General features: G+C 44.1%; 1 protein-coding gene across 1 annotated transcript in view; it reads left to right on the top strand.

The window, feature by feature from the left end:
• LOC138204422 (cadherin-7-like) overlaps positions 1-22,207 on the top strand; it is a 109,722-nt gene extending 87,515 nt beyond the window's left edge. The window contains exons 10-12 of the mRNA XM_069159678.1: positions 3,286-3,403; positions 9,488-9,736; positions 20,252-22,207. Of these exons, the coding sequence (XP_069015779.1) occupies positions 3,286-3,403; positions 9,488-9,736; positions 20,252-20,766 (882 nt within the window). The 3' untranslated portion in view covers positions 20,767-22,207. The remainder of the gene's footprint in view (positions 1-3,285; positions 3,404-9,487; positions 9,737-20,251) is intronic.
• Positions 22,208-23,496: the final 1,289 nt, after the last annotated feature.

The raw sequence follows: 23,496 nt of genomic DNA, 5'->3' as shown, positions 1-23,496 counted from the left end.
TTCATCGGTGAGTTGTCATTATTTGTTTCAGGTCCGTGTATTCGAGGGCGGCGTTTCCCAACGCTCGACGGGTGGCGTCTACGACTAGTTTTCGGGTACCGCCGGGTTTGTATGGCGACGCGCTCGGCTGCTCCACCTCCCAAAAGCGACAAACAGAGACACCTTTTTGTCCCGTTTGATCTGACACCGCAGCCGGGTGTAAACTGCCTCCCTCCACCCCTCCAAAAAAAAAAAAGAAGCCTTTAATTCTCTGATTCATCTGCGTCCTCCGTCAGGCCCTGCGACAGGCACCAGTCAGCTGCCGCTGCTAATGTCTTTCGGTGAGAATTTATGTCTACATCCTCTCTGCTCCTGTATCCTGCTCAGCCCATTAGAGGATTCCCCCACCCAATATATATATATTTAAAAAAAAAAAAAATTAAAAAAAGGTTTGCTCGAATGCTCTGCATCAGAGCCACACTTAATGAAAGGCATTATACATTACAAAGTGTTTGATTTAAGGAGAATTTTACAGTCCCTTTTTTTTTTTTTTTTTTTCCTCGGCGGTGAGGAAGGGAAAAGCTTCCCTGAGATAAGCCTCCGAATTCATCTGCGATATTCAAAAGGACATCAAAGGGGTTTGAAATTAGCGTATAGGATTCCAGGAACCAGAGAGAAAGGCTTTCTATCAGATGTGGAATTTCCATAACAGAGTGAGAGCCCTGTGAGTTATTATGATCCCGGGGATCAATGGCAGCTTTTTTGACGATATATATATATATATATATATATATATGCGATTGTTGCTTGTACCTGATCTGCCGCTGACACAAACATCCCTCCTGTCAGCGTTACCCCAAAATGTTCTTCGGCAAGAGGAGATAACCTTTTCTTGTATCTTCTTCTCGTGTAAATGTCCCCTTGCGCTGCAATACTTCATCGTGAACAACAACAACAACAACAAAAGCATAAACGTTGTGTTTACTTTTGCTGATGAAAGAGCAACTGTTTAAATTTAGTTGAGTAAAATGTTCATGAATTTTTTTCGTTCTTTTTTTTTTTTTTTTTTTTTCTTTTGCCCCCTTTTTTCTGCCAGTTTTAATAATTGGCAGGAAGTCGTTGGCCACCTACACAAAACCCCCCCGAAAACCTGACAGCTTGTAACCAGCAGCATTTAATCACAGCTGACAACTGATAATCCACGTCTCAGCGCTGATGGATCATCGGCTTCTCTTTTCTTTTTTCTTTTTTCCTCCATCCTCGCCCTTTTAAATGTCTTTCTTATTTATTTATTTTTTGTCTTGATGTTTGGGGGGGCGGGGAGGGGGGGCGGAGGGGATGCGAGATGCGATAAGTTGGTGTGAATTGCTTCTAACAATCTCTTGGATCCCGTCCACGGGTGCGAGTTGTCACAGGGTTGATTCTATTTTTTTTGTTTTTTTTGTTATTATTTTTTTTTTCTTTGAGTGCCTTCAAAAGCATTCAGGAGGCTTGATCTAAATTTATAAGGACACTGCCGCACTAACACCCACTTTGATAGCCGTTGCGGTGGCTATCATTTGTCGTCCATACGGCGTCGCAGCGTGTGATGTGCTTCTGATGTACGCCGTGTACCGGGTGAATTTTTTTTTTTTTTTTTTTGCTCCTCTCTTTCTGCAGCTCGATGCCGAAATTAAAGCTTTACCGTCATTTGATTTAGTTTTCTTTTTTTTTTTTCTTATTTTTGCTGAAAAGACATAACTTGATTTTCAGATAGCATGTTTGAATGAATAAAATATCGTCGGGAGCGCACGCTGGTGGGTGTAAATAAATTGGTTTAGTTGGTAATTTGATTTCCTGCATTATTTACACTTGTCAACACTGCTATATAATAAAGGGAGTGAGCTTCTGATTAGTCCCGGGTTCACAGGCGAAAATAAAGTAGGCCGAGACAAATAGTGAGCACTTGATATGAATGCTTGTCTTGCATTGCCTCGAGCCAGAGCAGTTCTCATGAGTCATTTTCATACTTGTAATAATGAAGTAGGACCGCCCGCCTGCAGAGCACGCGCGTTCAGCATTGGTGCGACAACGCGCATTTGAGTAGAAAGAGTGTTGGATTTTTCCTTTTTTGGTCATATTCGGGATTTACCACCAGACCTCCCGACCCGACCGCCTCCAGCAGTTGACTCTTCCGCCGTTTTAACCGTCGACGTAGCCAATTTCACGGCTCCGCCGCCGCCGTTAACCTGCGTCTTTCTTTTTCTCTCTAATTGCAAACGTACACACACACAAAAGCCAACTTGTTTCGCTGCTTGTCTGTCGAGACAAAGTCAAATGTGGCTAAAATGGATTTTAATTAGACTGTCAATAGTTACAGGCGTTTATACGTGAATTTCACCCCTTCAGGTCCAAGAAAAAAAAAAACCATGTCGAGAGTCAGTTCGGACATGAAAGTTTGAACTGAGGTCCCTGCGTTTGTTACATGGTTTTGGTTTCACATCCGAACAGATTCGTTGAATAAATTTCAATCGGAAAATAAGTTAAAAGGTTTTTGTGTTTTCATGTGGTTTTTTTTCAAGTTGATTTAAGTTTCTTCGTCGGACCAAATTGAAATGAAATATTTTGTCTCCCACGTGCCACCGTAGCTCTCGTTCTTTTTCTTCTTCTGCTGTTTAATGGTTGACGACATGCCTCGACTTCCTGTAATTCATCCAAAACCCTCCCAACACTGTCCTCGCTCTGCAAACCAACAGAACCGCGGCTCAGTTTGATCTGCACTGAGACCGCCTCTGTTGTTTGGACCCAACTTTTGTTCTTTCTGGTGCAAACCGTGGTCCGAGGCCCCCCTTTCACACCTGCTATTTTGGTTCGGGCCAAACAAGAGTAACATAAATGTGTTTGTGGGCACCGGGGGTTGAAAAAATAATCTCTGGGCGAGGATTTGTTTTGGAGAAAACACTTCATCCCTAAGAGGTAGACAGGCTCCTGCCAAATAAGCACTTACTGTACTTCGAGAGATAAATGACACAAAACCACCAGCCAAACATTATAAAACAAATCTTTTCCATCAATCAGAGTCCCGTTGGTTTTCTCCAGTTCCCCCTCAGTGATGCTCGGGCCTTTTAAATGAGATTTATGCCTCCGTGTTTATAAATCTCTGACGGAGTGAAAACTGATGCATATACAACAGGCTTGATGACAAAGCCTTTCTCCAGCTGATATCACTGCGTGCCCACATTAAACCGTTTGCAGCTCGAGTTAACGCCTAATCAGCCGGTGAGGATCGGAAAACTAAAGGATCTCGAATCTCCCCGTTGTCCTCAGGTGATCCAGACCATCAGCGCGGTGGACAAGGACGAACCTCTGAACGGCCATCGCTTTTATTTCGCCCTGGCTGCACCTGTTGCCGGCAACCTCAACTTCACGCTGCGAGATAATAAAGGTACAACACTCTTTTATGTTATTCTCTGATTTTTTTTTTTTTTGTTGCCCCCAGGCTACATGGTTGTTACAGCTATGGTGTGCTTATGTTGTTGTTATATGAAAGTGTCTGCGAGACACGTTTTGCACAGAGAAGTCTGAAGTTCGGAGGGTCCGCAGGTCCAGAAAAGTGTCGCCGAGCTTTTGGATTCGAAGCAGAAATGTTATTTATGACATGTTTATGTGTCTGACTTTGAGTTATATTTAAACCAAATGTACTGCGATTGTTGTGCTGTGGCCTGTCGGTCAACACCATCTTTTATTGTCCAAGCACCAACGGTGGTGGAACTCTATAGTTTTTGTTTGCAATTTTATCATTATTATTGTTATTATTATTATTATTATTCTGCGCCAAGAAACGGTTGGAGAGCCTAAACCGCAGGCAGTGTGAAGGTGACTTTTCAGTGGAAGATAGTGAGCCCCGAAAACTCTTTTCTGAAAAGATTTGACACGTGTCAGCCATTAGGGGGCGCTATAATATAGGTCAACTCGTTTTTGTTGAATAACGCCTGAACCGAACTTCTCACATTCAAATGCTGTGCAGCCACGCGTTCCTTTAATACAGCTGCATCTGCTGGTGAAAGCCCCGCCCATATCCGCTTTTACATTTTTCTAACTAGTTTATTTAGACTTTCAATCAATTCGAATGTTATTAAAAGAAGCTGAATAAATCAGTTTGATTGATTGACGCGAAGACCTGCAGCAAACACAACAGCTTCAAGGAGGATCCTTGACTCATGATGGGGAAGTGGCTATTTAAGCAGAAACATTCAAATTTGTCAATGTTTATTCACTTCATCCATTTTCTGCTGCTTCGTCAGGTTCCGGTCGCATCAATAAAACTCTAAATATCATCAGGAATTATTCCTAAGCACTTCGGGGAAGGATTGAAAATGTGATATGATAAATAATTATCGGCCACACGTGCATATTTTTGCCCATATGATTATGAAACAGCTGTTAAATTGCCCGGTGTGTGATATTAAAAAAAAAAAGAAAAAAAAAAGTATTCAGTCACTAGTATGAACTACTAAACGTCTGTGTCCTTGTCAAAGCTCCAAATGTCAGATCAGCTCGGTCTCTGCAAGCTGCTAAATCAAAAAAATACTCCCTCGGGGGAATTGCCGGTGGCCTTCGGAGTCCGTAAAAGGTTGTTGGTCAAGTTAGGTACGGCCTATTTGCTGCTTACTTCTCCTCGGATTGAGCCTGGCAGCAATGCAATTGACACGTTGGCCATTCACTCGCTCCTGCTGTGTATGGCCGCCCTGCATCTGGCCACAACCCACTCTGCAATCCGACTCAAGGGAGGGGAGGGGGGGGGGGGGGGGGGGGAGAAAAAAGTAGCACAGAGTCACCTGGGGTGCCTCCCGGGGTTCCCGGCCCCGCTCGAGCGATGCCATAATTCTGCCGTGACAACCCCCTCTCCCCGCCCCCCCCACTCCCCTCCTCCCTCCCTCCCCCACTCACTCCCTCCTCTAACCCTCTCTGCTTTTGTTTTTAATTGTTCATCAAAACTAAAAATGCAAAGCAAACTTTTTCTTGCGAGATAACCCAGTTTTGTTCGCTCAGATCACAGAGTGACTTTAACCTTAAAACGCACCGGATGAAAAGTGCCTTTGTACCGTAATGACTTGCGAACCACCTACACGCTAAACAGTGGGCGGATGATGGAAGAGAAATTACCGTCTTCTATCAGGAAACTTAAGAGTTGATTTGCATACAGCTTGTACACTTGAGAGTTGCACCTGATGCATCATTACTCACGTATACGTTTACCTACGGCTGTAATAAGAAAAAGAAAGAAAAAAAAAGAAGAGCTGTGCAGAGTGCTTTTTTTCTTGTATATAAAGAAGAAAAAAAGAAAAGAAAAAACCATGTACACAGCTGACAGGCTCTCAGAGGTGATGCACTGCGTTGAGTGTTGTGTTCGAGTGTGAGCTCGGTAAAGGCTGCCGCGTTACCTTACACGGCGAGCCTCGGTAATCCACGTGAGTGCGGACATGTGATGAATTAAATGTTTTTTTTGTTTTTTTTATGTCAGGTAACCTCCCAGCAGATTAAGAGCAATTTGGCTGAAAGACGGTTTCCTTGTGATCGTGGCGTCGTCAAAGGAAGGGTCTGTTTACCCCCCCCCCTCCCCCCCCCCCCGTCCCGTCCCGTTTCTTTTAGGGATTGGGTGGTTAGTGTTCATCCAGCCGTCCGGTTGGCCCTCAAAGTGGAGGGCTGGAAGACAATCTGAAGCAGCATAACGTGAAAAACGGCCCGTGAAACTAAATAGAACGAAGAACATTTCTGGATGAAGCTTTTTCTGGCTCAAACAGATTGAATGAAGTCTTGTTTGTGATCATTAATAGCGGATTTTCTGAGATTAACAAAAACATTTTCATCGTACTTTATACAGCCATGAATTTAATAATCAAATTCCTGAGTCTGGTTCTGTGTGTTAATATTTCTACTTTCCCAATAAATCCCAACGGATCAGCTTTGTATTTTGTGGTACGTTATAATCCGAGTGTAAATATTTTCAGAAATCAATAAAGTAGACTTTGTGAACAAAAATTAAAGAAAGGACGCTTTTTAATATTACTTTTTTCAATTTAATAAAGAGAAATTTAATTTGGTGAGAACATCATCAGTCTCCCCGTTGCCACAACTGGCCACAAAATGTTTTGTTGTTGCGCAGCAGGTGAAATTGGATTTTCTATTTTTTTAGTCTTTGAAGGTTATTAACAAAACATTTCTGGAATTAGGCTTCTCTTCTGTTCTCAGAGAACCGATGTAAAGTTATAATATTGTTGCACTGCGGCTCTTTTTGACCACATATGCTCGTTAATTGATAGATCATCACGCAGCTGCCGGGGTCTATCACGGTCTGTTCGGGTTGACTGCCTTTCAGATTGGATCTAATCGTCCTTCCCTCTGTTTAAGTCGAGCCTCCTGTGCTCAGGTCCCCTTCAGATTAAAATAAACCTCTGAACAATGGGTTCGCCCTTACAGGAAAAAAAAACAAATGAATTTCACACGTGCAAAAACTCGCGATCACGTGACCACACGATTGTGGACATGTGAAATTTGTAGGTTGCCCAATTGGAAACGCGGTTCTGGAAAATGCGAAGCTGATTTCGATTCCCCACGTGAAAACCTTTCCACATATTTTCCCCATGTTACCGCATGTGTCGCACATGGGGTAAACGTGGTAAACATGTGTCATACGTGTGGTAAACATGGGAGACTCGTGTTTTTCCTGTAAAGGCTGGTACATTTTCCATGTGTTCATTTCAGAATGGGTCCAACATTTTGTGAAGAATATAGTAAAAATGATTTCTGTCCAAATTATCTGGAAATGTTAAGTAGCGTATGTTTTCTCAAAGGTTATAGAAGGATTGCGGATCTAGTTAATAAAACACGGTTAAAGGCAGGGACGCGAATATTCATGAAAACGATTCAGGGCGTGACCATAGCGTGTATATGAAGGTGGATGTAGCTTCCGGTTCTGAAAAATGAGGCCAGTGCGGAAGTGCCTTTAAGTGCAATACCACCGAGCGCCAGTAGAGGTTGGCTCCAAAAAAACGTCCAGCTCCGTTCAAATTCTCAAATGCAATTCAAAGTCAATACAGAGTTATTTTGGTGTCGTTAGTTAAAATCACTCCTTCTTATTAGTTGTCTGGCGCTCCATTTAAAAATAATCCCATCATTAATTAAAAATGATGCTCCAAAAAGCTGTGGTTTTTTTGGGGGGGGGGGGCGTGTCTGTTTGATTGACAGGCCTGTGGTGCAGTCAGGTTACAGCTGTCGGTGGGCGGGACGTAGTATCGTCAGATCCATCTCTCGCTCCCTTCAATTCGTCCAAACGTGGTCACTTCCGCCTCCAAACCGCTCCGAATTTGCAAGACGGCGCCGGCCAATATCCGAACCCGAGGCTTTTTAACGGGCCGTTTACAAACCGACGGGTGACCGATTGGACCAGGATGGGCCGAGCCTGTTCCGGCCTGGGTGAGTTGGTGTTTATACTCGGCAGATAAAATGACATAGTGTGCGGTGTGTAAAGATTCTAGTCTTAAATCTCCAGATCTGGTCGCTGCCAGTCGTTCCCGTCACATTTAGTTGTTTTTTTTTTTTTTTTTTTTTAAACATGATACGTATGCCTGAAGACATCACTTCTGTGTCGGCAGAGGGAGACATTTAGTAAATGAGCAGCTATACGTGCTTCGGTTTACTAAGTTAACTCACCTCCAGTTCCCTCTGCGGTCCGTCTCAGCTCTCCATCTGGGATCTGGGTTGTTTTTTTTTCTCCCCTCCTTTTCTGGCCCCTTTCAGGGCACATTAACCGTGCAAGCAGACGGTTGCTGTCCATGTTGTTTTCGGTACAGGAACACATGAGAATGGAGGTGGGGGAATGTGGGGTCATGTGTTTCCAAGTGGATTCAGTGAGTTGTAAAACGTGCGATTCCCTTCTGACTGTCGACGACTAAAATCTGGGCAAGTTGGCAGGAAACGGTCCGCGTGTGGTTTGTCGAGTCTTCGGAGGGTTCAGGCGTGTCTCGAGTGTCAGGTTAGGCCGCTAAAACACTCGGTTAAAGTCAGGCGAGTCTTACGGAATGTGTTTTGTCTAATATGCTAATAATTAAGAGGGATAAGGTAAGGTCATTTCCTTTTTCAGCATGATATTGTCCCAATTAAAATTAAAAAAAAAAAAGGGTTATTTATGTAGCGCCAGACAATAAAAAAAAATTAAAACAACACACAAAAATAAAAGCAAAGAAATAAAGAATAAAAAAAAAAATACAAGGCAGAAAAATCCCTCCCACCGTCCCCCCCCCCCCCCACCCCCAACAACAAAAAAAAAACCACAAAGTTTTAAAAAATCAGTAGAACTGAATAAACACCGTGGATAAGATACAAATAATATATAAACGTTACTCCAAATTAAACAACCAGACTAAAGACATTGATCTCTAGTTTCCCTTTAAAAAAATACACAGAGAGTTTGTCATTGTTGAAATCCTGAAGCATGAACTGTAACTCCGACTGCAAACACGACCTTATCGCCCCGAATCAGACCTCCCTTCGTGTTTCAGTGGCTGCATGGGAGCGAATTCCTGCAGTCTGTCTCCAAAATCTTACAGAAAGCCTTCGGAGAAGTTTGGAGACGTCCACAGCGGCGTGTTAATGACGATCGACTTGGAACATTATGTTTGATATGTCGCATGTTGGCGTAACGTTGCACTTAACTTACAGTTACACCGTTTAAACTGCGTTTTTCGACCTCGCTGGTAATAACACGCACGTTTGACATTTAGTCCCAGAACATATTTAGTTGTTTAACATTTTAAGTGTTTTTTTTGTTTTTTTGGTAAACCATCACAGTTGTTACCAGCCAGCTGTGTTTTCCTTCATCCGTGAGAATACTAATCCGATTTTTAACTAATATGACATTTACAAGAGACGCCCCTTTCTATATTCTTTTTACTTTTTTCTCCGACTTCTGAGAGCAATCTGAAAAATCCCTCAGGCGAACAAAGGAGCTGTCCTTCAAGGCGGAAAAAAAAAAAAGAAATCTACATTTCAAATCGTGACTGCTCGATTTGAGGGGTGCGTTTCAATCCAGTGACACGGCTGTCGTTGACGTGGCTTTTTTTTTTTTCTTCTTTTAAATGGCGCGTTGTTCTCCTCAGTCGGCCTCTTTGCTCCTCCCGTGCGCTCAGATTTCATATTAGATCTCTACCATTAAACCAAAGCTGTTATCAGCCAACAGGTGGTCAAGACCAGGGAGAGATGCCACAGCGTGCCATATAATGAATCGTGTTAATGACACCATCTGTTGACATTCCTGCTTTTAATACTGTTCAAAGAGAATCGAGCGAGGCGCAGCAACCATCGCGGGAGAAAAGGCTCAGCCTCCCGCCAGCCGTGTATATTTGCAGTTCATTTGTTCATCTGAAGCCGATGAACTCGGCACGCAAATGAAACGCGGCCCTGTCGCTCGCTCCCTCTCTCTCGCAAAAGTCTACGCGCCGATTGTGATGCTCTGATTTCCGCCCCGCAGACAACACGGCGTCCGTGCTGACGAAGCGAGGCGGCTTCAGGAGACGGGAGCAGGCCGTGTACCGGCTGCCCGTGCTGATCGTGGACAGCGGCAGCCCCGCCCTCAGCAGCACCAACACGCTGTCGGTGCGCGTGTGCGACTGCGACTCGGACGGCGTGGCCGTGTCCTGCGGAGCCGTGGCCTACACGGCGACCGGGCTCAGCACCGGCGCCCTGCTCGCCATCCTGGGCTGCATCATCACACTCCTGGGTAAGACACGCACCCCACCCGCCCCCCCCCATCCCACCACCACCACCACAACCCCGCCCGTCGCGCCAGAACCATCTCCGAGACGGGAGTCTGCGCAAACGCGACTACAAAAGCTCGGAGTTGGACCCGTGCGACTGTTGTCGAGGTGACAGATGCTGCGTTTTTACAACCTGTTTTTTTTTTTTTTTTTTAATTCCTGGTTGTTTGGCGGGTCTCTGTTTGAAGCCAAACGTTTAATTCTATAATGAAAGAGTAGTCACACGCCAATACGACCGAGTTTGTTGACAGTTTGTCTGTTAATGATGTTGTTTGTCTTGCAGGCAGAGCTGGAATAAGTACTTTAGCAGCAACACCACAATGTGAAAATACTCGGTTACAAGTAAAAGTCGTGTATCTCGGGACGGAAAACTACATAAACGGCTGCTTTGTTAAGAGTTGGGAAAAGACTTCTTTGCTCTCTCTCCGACTCGAATCTCGGCCTCCTGGGTGAAAAATCCCGGGTTTGGTCCAACCGACCACGACCCGACGTCCCTCCGTGCTCGGACTTTAGAGCTTTTAAACTTTGTCAAATGACCTCCATCATACGACCTTTGTTTTATGACCTCTTTCTTTGACCTCGTGTACTTTTCAAAACGTGACGCTCACTCTGCACCCTCCAGTGGACTGATGGGTGTATTGCACGCTTTGCCGTTATACCGTGCTGGTTTTTAAGTGGATTCAAGTATAGAAGCTTTAAGTACTTAGTATGCAGAAAAATTGGTGAATTATCACTGATGTTTTAGCATTATAATGTTAATTGAGCAATTTTACATACACTTTGGTTGCTTTTAGATACCACTAAATCCGACACACTGCTCCTTTAAGTAAAACCACTTGCTGTGAAATATATGAAGTAAAGGGGAAAAAAAGTGTGATATTTATCTCTTCACTTTTAGAAGAGCAGAAGTTTACAAATATTATATAATATTCTCGAGCAGTTTAAGCACCTCAAATGAAGTGCAGTACTTAACTGAATGTTCATCGCGCCGCTGCTCGCTGGTCGATTTAAACAAATGCTTCGTGTCCTCAGATTTCCGCAGTTAAGGAGCGAGAAAAAAGAAAATGACTGCAGCTCATTACAACAACTTTATTCCAAATGAATGCCAATGCACTCACAGCAGATGAGTGCAGCAAAAAAAAAAGAAAGAAAAAGAAGCTAAAACATTGTCCCCAAAAAAATAAAAAGAAGCAGATCTGCAGAAAAGCAATAAAACAGCCAGCGGTGTCAGCAGCTAATAGCTCCTGATGTTGCTCAAACAGTGAGTGAACGCAGCCAAGACGCGGGCTGTCATTGTGGATATTAGCAGCACAATATTTGCCTCGGTGAAGTGAAGCTTCGGCGGAGTCAACCTTTTTTTTTTTTTTTTTTTTTTTTAATTTTTTTTTAGGACGAGTTGCCAGCGTCCCCGAGCCGTAAACTTCAGCTGGAAGTGTGTGTTTGTGGCCGAGCTGCTTCGCCACCCCCCCCCCCCCCCCCCCCGCCTCCCCAACTGCAAATATGACAAACCAAAATGAGCGAATGACGCACGGAGACGCCCTGAACTCTCCTTATCGGGATTATTTCTATGTGAATTATTATTTTCATTGATAATTAACCTGCTGATTGTTTTCTCGATTGATTGATTGATTGATTGATTGATTGATTAATCGTTTGGTCTGTAAGACATCAGAAGAACGGTGACTGAATGGCAGGCAGGCCAACGAGTTCTCTTGCAGCAGAGCTCTGAAGGAGCGGCGTCGATCACATTAGGGAATCTAATTCATCAAATATATATGAATGGTATCAGACGCATATGTGTACGAGATCAGATATCTGACAGTTTCTTTTGCTTGAGACATTTTTTTTTTTTTTTTTTACAGACAGCTGCTCTAAAGAATGCGCAAAACAACCAAAACAAAATCCATCTTTGTGATGCAACAATTTGACCTTCTTTAATATTGCTTCTTTTTTTTTTTATAATAATAATAATCTGACTTGAAAAGAAAATTAAAAAGATGCTCCCTCGCTCTTCAGCCCCCCCCCCCAAAAAAACACACACACACACACACACACACACACACACACACTCTCCCTCTTCTCTGACCTCCCCTGCTCCCATAATAATTTAGTCCCTTAGCAAATCTAAAGAGATCCCTGACTGCTTATATAGATTCTACATTACCGCGGCTTCACTTCCGAGTTTGTTTGGCTTACGGGCTCAGCTCCATTTGTCCGCCGAATCGCAGGGGTGGGGGGGTATACTGTGTGTGTATAGGCTAACAACCTTTTGAATTTCAGACTTAAAAGGGAGGTGATGTGGATTTACAGTCCCCGCAGCGGGACCCCGGTATTTACGGCGCAATTCACACTTATCTGTTAAGCATTCTTCGGCGGCAGCTTGAGTGTGTCGGAGCAGCCTCGCGAAAATAGAGTTGCATCTGGAGGTCTTGCGCAGGTCAAACCTGTGGGAGGGGGGAGTGTCCCCCCCCCCACCCCCCCGTACTTCCTCCTTTGGTAAATACACATGACCTCGGTCGTGCCCGGCTCTGAATAGCAGCCGGGATGTTTTATGAGTAAAATACGAGTGAAATCCTGCCAACGAGATGAATTAGCTGGAGAAAGTACAAGTTGTTTTGGGGTTTTTTTGGAGGGAATTTTAGAGTCTTCTGTTGATGCTGTGGACTTTTTTTGATCAAATATATTTGGTTACCTTGACTTCATGTTCAGTATTTAACTCGTTCAGCCTCTGAAGGAAGGTAAGATACTCTTTATGTGCCTAAACCAGAAATGTCAGAGAATTTGACATTTTTGGGGGGAATATCAGGGAACTTTCTTTTCATGTTTAAATCGTAGCTGCCCTTTATAAAAAAATGTAATATTTTCCACGTATGTAGCTGTAACGTTAGTTGGCTAGTTATTGTCAACGTGTATGTTTGGTAGCATGAGTGGTCATCTAACCATTCAGATCGGCAGTCCGTCACAGAGAGAGAGACAGACATTTGTCTCGTCATTAGCGGTCCTGGAATTTCGGCTTTTTAATACGCAAAAGTCAGGGAATCCAACATTTGACTCAAAGTGGGAACCCTCTATTTAACATTCCCTTGATTGGACACAAAGACAAACACACGTTGGTCTTTTCTTATCCCTCCCTTTTTAAAAACTTCCAATTAGGATAATTTGTCATTTCTGCGACAGCCCGGCCCTCCTGGGTTTGAGCACTAAAAAGATAAAGTGCATTTTCATTGAGAGAAATCTGCGCCCGAAGGCAAACCGGAGTCGCTGATGAGTTGTTTTTTTTTATTTTTTAGATTTAACATCGTTTTCTCAGGGACCCCTCGCGACGGCTTCCCCCAAGACACACGTCAGTGTATTTTATTAACTCAATAATAACTCGAGGAGCTCGTAGATATAAAGTGCTGTATGGAAATACTGCGTATCAAGGACACTCGGCTGCTGCCTCTCCCTCCGTAACACCATATGTTAAGATGATAGTGGAGACACTTGTAAATGAGAATTCATTAACGGACTCTTAAAGACGATGCGGCGCCGAGCCCGCCACCTCCGAGCTGCATTATCGCTCATAAAACCCACTGACAAAGCGTTACCCCCATCAGGGCAGAGTCATAGTTTAACGCTCAGGTGCCTCTTCGTTGAAAGAGGCGAGGGAGGATCTAAACAGCGCGTGCGATAACTGAAATGGGATCTTTGATGGGGTCAAACTTGGCTTTTTATTCCCGTCCCCTTGAAGTCTGCCTGCTTTTTCATCGCGACGGATAATACTTCATGTGATGAATGAAAACTTCAAAAAGATCAACAGGGAGGGGGAGGGGGGGTATACGTGGCTGCACAGCCCCTGAACCCGGCACCGCTAATGAAAGCTGGCTCTGTTCTGTTCGGCCTGAGGCCGCGGGCTCAGAACTAATGGCCTCCGGTTTAATACACCTCCAAGTCGCATTTGGTCTCTCTGTTTGTGTGAACGTGCGTCCTCACTTGTCCTCCATCCGTCTTGTTTTTGCTCAATTGGATCAGCCTCTTTTCCTTCTTTTCCTCTGTCTCCTCTTTGTACATACCCCCCCCCCCTTTCCCCTCCCCCCCGTCTCCCCTTTTTGTATTAACAGCTCATGCGTGACCGCTCCGTCCAATCCTTTATTCTGATCCTTCCTTGATAGTCTTCCACCAAGATTCTTTTTCAATCTGTAGGTTGCAATTGAGGCTGTGATTGCGTGTGATTGTGCTGTTGTGGATGAGACGAGACACGAGCACCCGGAATAAGACCCGAGCTGCGTCTCGCTGCTGTCATCCTCAGGTGCTGTCAGTCTTGCGTTTTTATTTATTTATCTATTTTACGACACCCCCCCCCCCCCCCCCCCCCCGACCTCCCTCCATCCATCTCCTTCGTTCTCATCAGGTGAGAGGAGCCACACGCTGCCCGCCAGAAATACATAATTCTAGTTATCCGCCGCCGTGGCCGAGTCTAATAACGGCGTTGCGTGCGGAGAGCTCTCGGGAACGCCACTTCCTCGTCTCGTCTCGGTGTTCATCAGTTTTTTTTTTTTTGTGTGTGTCTGAGAGCTTCAATCACGCAAACAGCAGCGGAGAGGAAAACCGTGCAGACTTCACCTGCCCTCCTTCAAAGCACACACGGAGAGCTTTGTGCACATTGGCATTAGCGCCACACACTCATAAGCTAAGTGGTCATTAATCACGGGTTGATATTTTTAGATTTAATTACTGAGCTTGTCCTCTACTTCTTGCAGTAATAGTCCTGAAAATGCCGGAGCACAAATATCCTTATGAAAGATGTCATTTACAAACTTTTTTTTTTCACTTTATTTTTAATGATGCAGTCGCTTTCGGATGATATATGTCCAAACTACTGAGACGATCATTATTTTTGTTAGGATCCCCCCCCCCCACCCCTTCCCCTCCTCCTCCCTCCCCCCAGTACAGGTCAGGCTTCTGTTCAGTCCTCCAGAGGGCCAATTAGGACGTTAGGTAGCACTCCAAATCTCCAGACAGACATCTCTATCGGAGCATTGCTTATCAGACTCATTCTATAAATCACCGTGTCCAATTCATCTGTCTCTCATTTTACCACGTGTCCCCCGTGGAAGGTCCTCTGCCTGCGTCTCTATTTATGTGTCTGTCGACGATTTATTTTTCAGATCCGATCTTTAAGCTCGACTTCGCGCGTCGTTGCATCCTGCGAATGGTTGACACGCAAAAGACGGGAAAAGGAAATGAACCCCTTTATTAAACAGAAGAAACCAATTAACAGCAGATTTGTCTTTGTCATTACGTCTGGCAAGAAGCTGAAGACCTCGTGTTGGAGGATTAGGAGTGTGGGGTGGTTGGGGTGGAGGTGGGGCGGGAGGATAATGAGTGGGGGTGGGGGGGGGTCAAAAAAAATTTGCTCACAGCTTTCAGAAAGGATACAGAGAGCAAAATAAAAACAAAAATGTTGATAAAACAAAATAGGTGGCGCGCGCGTGACATGGGCAGATGCACAGTTAACAGATAACATCAACGACAACACAGACGCCACGAGAAAAAAACAAACAAAAAAAAACGCTATTTGAGTCACGCGGCAAACATACAGCAGCACTGATAAAGAATAAAATGCAGCCGGTAAAGACGGAGTGTGTCATGTTCGCTGATGCTGATTGTTTCTGTGCTCTTTATCAAGCTGCGGTGCCGAACGCGAGAGACGATGTCATCCCTGGAGGAGAGTGATATCTGTCACGTTGCTGAGGAGGCATGACACCTTTTTATTTGCCCAGACGCCTTTATCTTCCTCGCTCGCGCTCCCTTTCCACGCGCGTCGCAGTTCTTTGTTGTTGTTTTTTTTCCGCCGTGAATTCAAAACCATAAGTCGCATGATGTTAATCGGCAGCCGTTGTGAAAATCAATTAATTGCGCGAGTCACTTATTGAGCAGCAAAAACGGCCGAGTGATTTGCTGTTTTGAGCGACTCAGAAGTAGGTTTCTTTGTTTTTTTTTTATGTCGTTGGAGACTGAATGTCTTTTGGTTTTGGACTTTTTATTTGACAAAATAATCATTTCAAGACTTGACCTTGGTGCTGATGACTGATGAAGAAATTTTAATTGAAATAATTTCAACCAAATCCTTTAAATTATGTTGGCTTGCTCAAATGGTCCCGCTACTTCTTGCAAGTAATACGTGTAGAAATTGGAAATAGTGAAACAGTGTGATGTTTTTATGTATACAGATACTCAGAAATCAAAACCCTTTATCAGAAAGCATTTTGCATTTGTTGTTTTTAGCCTACGGCAAGAGATAAATGACCAAATTATACTCAGAACAGAGTTTAACTCCTGACATTTATTTTCTATTTTCATGTCTTTATGGAAATATACAAAAGTTACTCCATTTATGTTTTATTCTGCCGGTATATTTTTGTACACACGTCCTAACTTTCTATTCTCATACCGAAGCTGTGAGAACATCAGGTACGTATTAATATTATGCTCTCGCTTTATGTAAAAATTGTCTCGCAAGTTTTTCCCATTAGCTATCTGACAACAGCTGTTTTAATAATCCAGCAACTAATCAAGCTTTTAATTAGAACCCTTACTGCGGCGACATGTTCTGTCTGGTCTGATGACAGAAACTGAGCGGCCTCAGAAAAGAACTGAATGTACTGAAACACACTGATAGGACTTTGTCTTTCCATGATTATTTTCGTTAACCCTTCTCTTTGGGTGAGTTTACAATTTGTATGTATTGGCGGTCGAGCTGAAACTCGAAAAGCCAAATCATTCAAGTCGAGCAGTTTTTTTTGTTTTTTTTCCGTACACGGACATTAAACACAACACGGTGAACTCCCTCGGCTCCCTACGGAGGAGGAGAGTCGGCTACCGGAGCCGCACGGAGGGCAACCGGGGTGAAGCCGCCTCATCGCGCTCAGGTTAAGGTTTCTGAGCGGCGGAACACCCCGACCCCGAGTTGTCCCGCTGTGCCGCCGGGATTGCGTCACTTGGGTACAGGTGGTGGGGAAACAACGCAGGGTCATCGCGTTGTGGCGCGGACCAGACTAAAGGATGTTTTTGACTGCGATGTCCGTCTCGTGAGGGCAACCGCCGGTCCTCGTCGTCCACCGCCGCCCCGTCAGAGGATGGTCTGCTTGTGCGGATCGGGTTAACGAAGGGTCCACCAGGCAGCAGCTGCCTCGGGCAAACCTGCACGGAAGCCAAAGGTGTGTGTGTGGGGGGGGGGGGGGGGGAGCGATGGAGGAATGACCCACCAACCTTCATTGCATGAAAATAAACTGCGCTTGAGAAACCCTCGGCAATCCAGACACAAGGGGGAATGAGAATAGCTGCGAATTTTCTGATTGCGAGGTAGTCTTCCCGTCAATCTATTTTCCTTCGCTTTATCCGGGGTCGGGTCGCCGTGGCAGCAGGTCGAGCAGGTTTACCCAGAATTGTGTTTTCCAGCTCATCCGGTGGGGGTGGGGGTGGGCGGGTGAGGGGGATCCCGAGGCGTTCGGAGATGAGATATATAATCTCTCCGGCGCCTACTGGGTCTACCCCAGTTCGGGCGTGCCGGGAAAACCCTCCAGCAGGAGACGCTCCCAGGAGGCATTCTGATCAGACTCCCGAGCCACATCAGCTGCCAGATAGTCTACATGAAGGGAAAAAGAACGGATAGTCAAATAGTCATATTGAACAGGCAAATCCAATTCGTTTGACCAAATTCAGTCAACTGGCAATACAGTTCGGACATCTTATTTGACCCACTGTGCAAGTAGGACCCCGGTGTTCCCAGACTGCTGCTCACATCATCAGTTTTCTTCGCTGTGATTATAGTCTGGAAAATTGTTGGCATTAACGTTGGCTCACTCTCACGGACCAATCAGCGACCAGTGTCGATGGTTAATTCCGATTAGGTTGAAGTCGAGCGTTGCTTCCTAAATGTAGTTGTGGTAGAAGTAAGGCTCATTGGGTTGAACATTTTATTCAGTATGTCAAGTGTCCAATTGAAATTCCAACCTTGGCAGAGAGTCGTGTTGACGTTGGACCTCATTACTCACAGATAGAAGAATTAAATAGGTCTTTGGGGCCTGTAATAATAGTTTGGGATGGAGTTTTTTCCTATTTCAATGACATGACTACAAACGTGATGGAGCTACCTTTAATTAACATTAGGACATAAAGCTTCCTTTCATGTCAGACAGCGTCACAGCCGCTGATTAATTCCCCTCTCGTAAATTCCACCGCGGCACAGAGACATAGAGAAGCGTGTGGGTGACAAATGAGTAAATAATCAGTCCCCAAGTTCACCCAAATCACGCGGCGAATAGAAAAATACTCTAATGAGAAAGTGATGCCTGCTGGTAGGAAAAAGGGCAGCGCAGAAAACTCACCTTGTTCACTATCGATTGAGTGTGGTAGATCATTTAAACAATTCAATTACAGCAAAAAGCCTTTGTAGCACTAAATTGATCTCCTTTTGTTCTGGTTCTCATTCGGGATACATCGTCAGTACACTACGGAGAGGCGGGTGAGGGGAGCAGGGGCGGGGGGCTCGCATCACGGTTGTGTTTGCTAAACTGCCTCGGCTGGAAATCGTTTCTTACAGGACAACCTCGGTGCCTCACGCACGCCGAGCATTTGCATGCTCAGCCATCCACCCGCTCATCCTCGTAGTTCGTGACGGGACGCCGGCCCGTTTCCGGTCCGTGACACATCGCGGCTGCCTTCTAGGCATTAAACCCTGAAGAGCTTCGCTGGAAAGCACTGAGAATATTCTGTTTCAAATGTGCCACTTTGTAATTCACTTTGGAGAAGCGTCGCTGAATCGCATAGAATTCCGAATGACTCGAGCGCCTAAAATCAGAAGAAACGATCTCACACTGAAATGTCTGGCGCTCTGTTTGAAAGCGCTGCAAAAAAACAAAAAAACAAAAAACAAAAAAAGTGTCGTGGTTATTGGTAGTGCTGTTTCAACCGGAGGGACCGTTCCAAGTCTTTCGCGGGGAAAAAAAAAAAAAAAAAAAAACCCACCGTTGATGTGATGCTGGTGCTGCTGTTGTAGGGTTGCAGCGCAGTCACCAAATAGCCAACAGTGAGCTGCCCATTCGTCTCCCGCGGGTCTTTCGGCGTGACACTTCTTCCTCCCTTCCATCTCCTCCATTTGCTCCCTTATTAGAGGGTGTAAAGTGGTGTTTGAATTTGGTTCCTGGGCCTCTTTCCCCCTCCCTCCACCCCCCCCACCACCTGCGGTGGCTCGATGCCGGGAAGGAAAAGAAATATGGGCCCGCGGAACGATATTTCACTGGCACCCGCTCGACATTGATGGATAGAGGATCATTAGACATTTGCCAGTTTGCTTGGGCGTAGAGTTATTTTCAGCAATAATGTATGGGAGAGGGAGCACAGGCTGGAGGAGGGCTTCTGGTAAGTTCTCAGAGGGCCACGGATTCCAGTTTTGGTGGAGTTATGTACGAGTCTCGGACCAAAATGTAGGCTGAGTGAAACACACGGGGGCGAAATACAATATATGACATTTCAGGTTTCAGCGTTGTAAACTCCACACAGGTAATAAAACAGTGGGCTCCAAGCTGTTTTGTCAGACATGCTCCCACAACCCCGTCTGGAGAACTCGTACATTTAAGCATAATGTTTCAAATGTGGAGCTTTTTAACTTTTTTTTGTGTTTATGTTAGGCAACGCTGTTAATTGATGGGTTGTTTAATCATGTTTGCATTTGTACCGCAGGTTTGTTTGTTTAAGCCAAAGCTCGTTTCTCTGTATTTGAACCCTTTAGGTTTCAAGCTACTTTATCAATTACTTACAGCTAACAGTTTCAATAATTTACTTTAATGCAGTATTACATCTGTTTATTATGTAAGCTCAGTATTTGACCTGCATCTTTTTTTATACTATTTATTTATTCATTATATACAACTTATTTGTTTACTTTAGCCCTCTATTTCATTTGTTTATCCTATTTCCACTGTTTACCTTAGATAATAATCTTAACTTTTTTTTATTGCTTTTAGCATCAATTTTAATCATTTAGTTTGAACTCAATACTTAATTAGTAATGTTTATTACTAACTACTTAAGCAGTTTTTAATACTTTTAGCTACTTAAGCTGTGAAGTCATTTTAGTTATTTAGAGAAAAAATGACTTTTAGCAGTTATTTAAACCATTTGTCCATTATTTTTAGCCGAATGTTTATGCCTCTAGACTCGCTCTAACTATCTTTTGCACACTTTAAATTGCCACACGTAGCCTGGTGTTTAATTTACATTTATTCCGGTTCGTTGCACCGCTCTGCAAGCTTTCCATTTACCTTCTGGCAACTGCACAAGAACCCCCCGGGGGGGTAGAAGTACCCCCTGGTTCGGAATTACTGTCGGTGTTTTCAGCTCTTCCTGTTTGTTACTTCCAGCTGACTGGCACAGAACGATTGCACGCCGTCAGTCGATATTGACTCGGCCGCCTCTTCTCCCCCTCGTCTCTGCAGTGATGGTTCTGCTAATTGTGACGATGCGTCGGAGACGGAAGGAGCCTCTGATTCTCGAGGAGGAGCGAGACATCAGAGAGAACATCGTCCGCTACGACGACGAGGGCGGCGGAGAGGAGGACACGGAGGCCTTCGACATGGTGACTCTGCGCAACCTCAACGTCATCAGAGACCCCAACGTGCGGCGAGACGTCACGCCGGACACGCCGACCTTCTTCCATTACCCCTCGGCTCCTCGCCCGCCTTATAAATCGCTGCCAGACAACGTGGTGTTTCGGGAGTTTATTTGGGAGCGGCTGAAGGACGCTGACGTGGACCCGTCAGCTCCCCCTTACGACTCCCTGCAGACATACGCGTTCGAAGGCAGCGGCTCCGTAGCCGAATCACTAAGCTCGTTAGAGTCACTAAGTACAGACTCAGATCAGAACTACGACTATCTCAGCAACTGGGGTCCGCGCTTCAAAAAGCTGGCCGACCTGTACGGCAACAGCGACGGCACCAGTGTCTTCTCATAGCCCTTAAATGTGTCATCTTAACATGTCTGGGACTTTAAAAAAAAAATTTAAAAAAAAATACGAGTAATTTATTGTCAGAGAAAGTGATTTTTGTCTGCCTCGGTGCATCGGAGGGAAAAGATTCAAAGACAACACAGGAGACTGAAAGAAAAACACTTTGACTTCAAAGGTTTCTGGTTTGTTTACCTCCCTGTTTGGATTTTCAAAAGCGCGCGCCATGGTGAGTTTTGACACAGACTTCAAAAGTGGCTTGACTGAGGAGGAAACCTTGCGCGCAAAAGACATTAAAAGGTTTCAAATTTTTGAGGCTCGAGTCCAACCATTGACTGCAGAATGCATACATGTTGGAACGTTTTTATGGGGAGGCATCTGTCCTTTCATTCCAACGATGGGCACGGGCCCAGCACTCTTTGCTTTGATGCATTCCTTTGCTATCTTTGTGCTAAAAAAAAAAAAAAACATAAAAGTTTCTCATGAAACGCAGTGTCCCTGGTGGCTAATCAGTAGTCACTTGACTGTTCATATGAAATTTGACAACAATTTATATGTCCTTTTTTTTTCTTCTTCTTCTTCTTCTTTTTTTTTGTTTTTTTTTTGTTTAGGGGACTAAATTTCCTAAACATTTAAATCCAGAGCCACATTAGTCATGGACTCAGTCGTACCTCTCGGCACTATATGAGGCGCACACGTATAGTAAAGTATAAACACGTAGTCGATGTGCTGAGGAAAGTGATGTGAAGACATAAGTTGTGCGAATCGTAAAAAGAATGACGCTCCCGTCAGTTTGATGTCTCCGCCGGGTGAAACAGGAAAACACATAATTTCTCTTTTTCTCCTAACAATACATCTTGCAGATGTTGCAATGTAGTGTTTGTCTCAGTCTGTTTTTTCTTCCGCCTTTCTATTGCCAAGTCCAATGTATAATTTCTGAGCTATAACCTGTCAGGATTTAGTTGTTCTGCTTTTTTTCGTACGAGGCGGGTGGGCCTGGGAACGTCTGCTACATCAGAAGGCTTCGCTGATGGATCGGTCCTTGTTGTGCTCGAGTGCGAGAATCGCGACACCTAGACTCTAGAAGAAAACAAAAAAAAAACAAGGAAAAAAAAAAGAAGAAAGTGTCACAGGCCTTACCTGAGTGAATTTGCAGTTTGTAAGTAAATGAATTTTTGCTTCTGTAGTTTGCAGAGTCCAGCATATATTGTCATTCAGAAATGAAATAAATAATGTCAATGGTTTGAATATTGATGGTGAAAGGACACACTGTATGATAATCATATTGTGCCGACTTTTTTGTTTTGTTTTCCAGCTTCGACAAATTACGTTTCGATTGGGTGTCCACCTGTACAACCGATATGTATTATTATTTATTTTGAAGAGGCACACGTGTGCAGATGATGTTTTTATCCTTTTGCTGAAAATAAAATTGACATTCAGTTCCTTACCAGACTGAAGGGGGATTTCTTTCGGTCCAGCTGAACATGCGCAGAGAGAAGTGTTTTCTACACAAGAGAGGTCATTTCTGACGAGGTACTACAAACCAGCATCTGACGATAATAAACAATGATTTCAAAATGGTGCATTCGGGGAGCTGAAGTTACCAGAGTGGAGGTTAGGGAGGAGGAAGAGGAGGAGGAGGAGGAGGAATGAGGAATGATTTTTTTTAAAATGTCTTTTTCTTTTTTTTCTTTTTATTTTATATGAGACTTAGTTAAAAGTCCTGATATAGACAAAGCTCTCACGCTCCACGGAGACGTGTGCGATGACTGCGAGGCGCGCCGTCGGCATATTCCAGGAGCATTTTTTTTTCTTTTTTGCAAGTTTAGCCTGCATGGTGCAATCAAAAGGAAGCTCCACTCGAGGTGCCTTCAAATGCTGCATCTCCTGTGACGACAGACAAAGGAAATATGTACACAGTGTGCACGTTTGGTGGGAAGAACTGTTTTTTGTTGTTTTTTGGTCACCTGGACCTCAGCCAAGATATTACAAATACCGAGGCCTCGACTCCGCAGAACAACATCCTCCCTTAGAAAATTTCACTACATAGTGTATCTATTTTTTCCACATGTTGCGCATCTATTTTTAAGGGTTGAATTGTTCTCTCCCTATAAGACACTAAATGTTCCTTCAAAGGTTTCATTTTGCCTTGAAATACATGCACATGAAAGAATACTGACTGCAAAACATCTGAATTTTTTTTTTTTTTTTTTTTTTTTAATTACCGGGAGCTATTAAATCAGATCAAATCAGATTTTTCACAGTGGTGCACTAACAAGAGAGAGAAAAAAAAAGTAACTATATAAGGTGAGCAAAATGTAACTATCACATAAGAAAGGTGGAATAAGGAGGAAATTTCACGATAAAGAAGATTAAGTGAAAAAAAAAAAAAGAAGAAATGTACTGGTGCAAATGTACACCGTATAACAGCATGTGTAATAATGGCTGGGTTAATCCAAGTGTGATGTGATGACTTAACATGTGCAATCTAAGAATATATTTCACTTCAATATGACGTACGAGTGTCAGCGGGGCTCCCAGACCTCGTAATGAGAAAAGCAGCGGCATGAAGTTTTTGGTCAAGTTAGCCTCTTTATGCTGGAAGGGAGGGATTGAGATTGTTTACGTCCGAATACAATGAAATAACAGGTGTAACTAAAGGTCCATTTTCACTCACAGAGCCTCTCTTTGTTTGTGTTGGCCAAAAAAAAAAAAAAAAAAAAAAAAAAAAAAAAA

This window comes from Embiotoca jacksoni, unplaced genomic scaffold (assembly GCF_022577435.1).
Source record: "Embiotoca jacksoni isolate LCO1_2020_lvr unplaced genomic scaffold, fEmbJac1.0.p SCAF_25, whole genome shotgun sequence".
In the NCBI taxonomy this organism is placed as follows: Eukaryota; Metazoa; Chordata; class Actinopteri; family Embiotocidae; genus Embiotoca; species Embiotoca jacksoni.
This window is presented reverse-complemented; position numbering and strand designations above follow the sequence as displayed.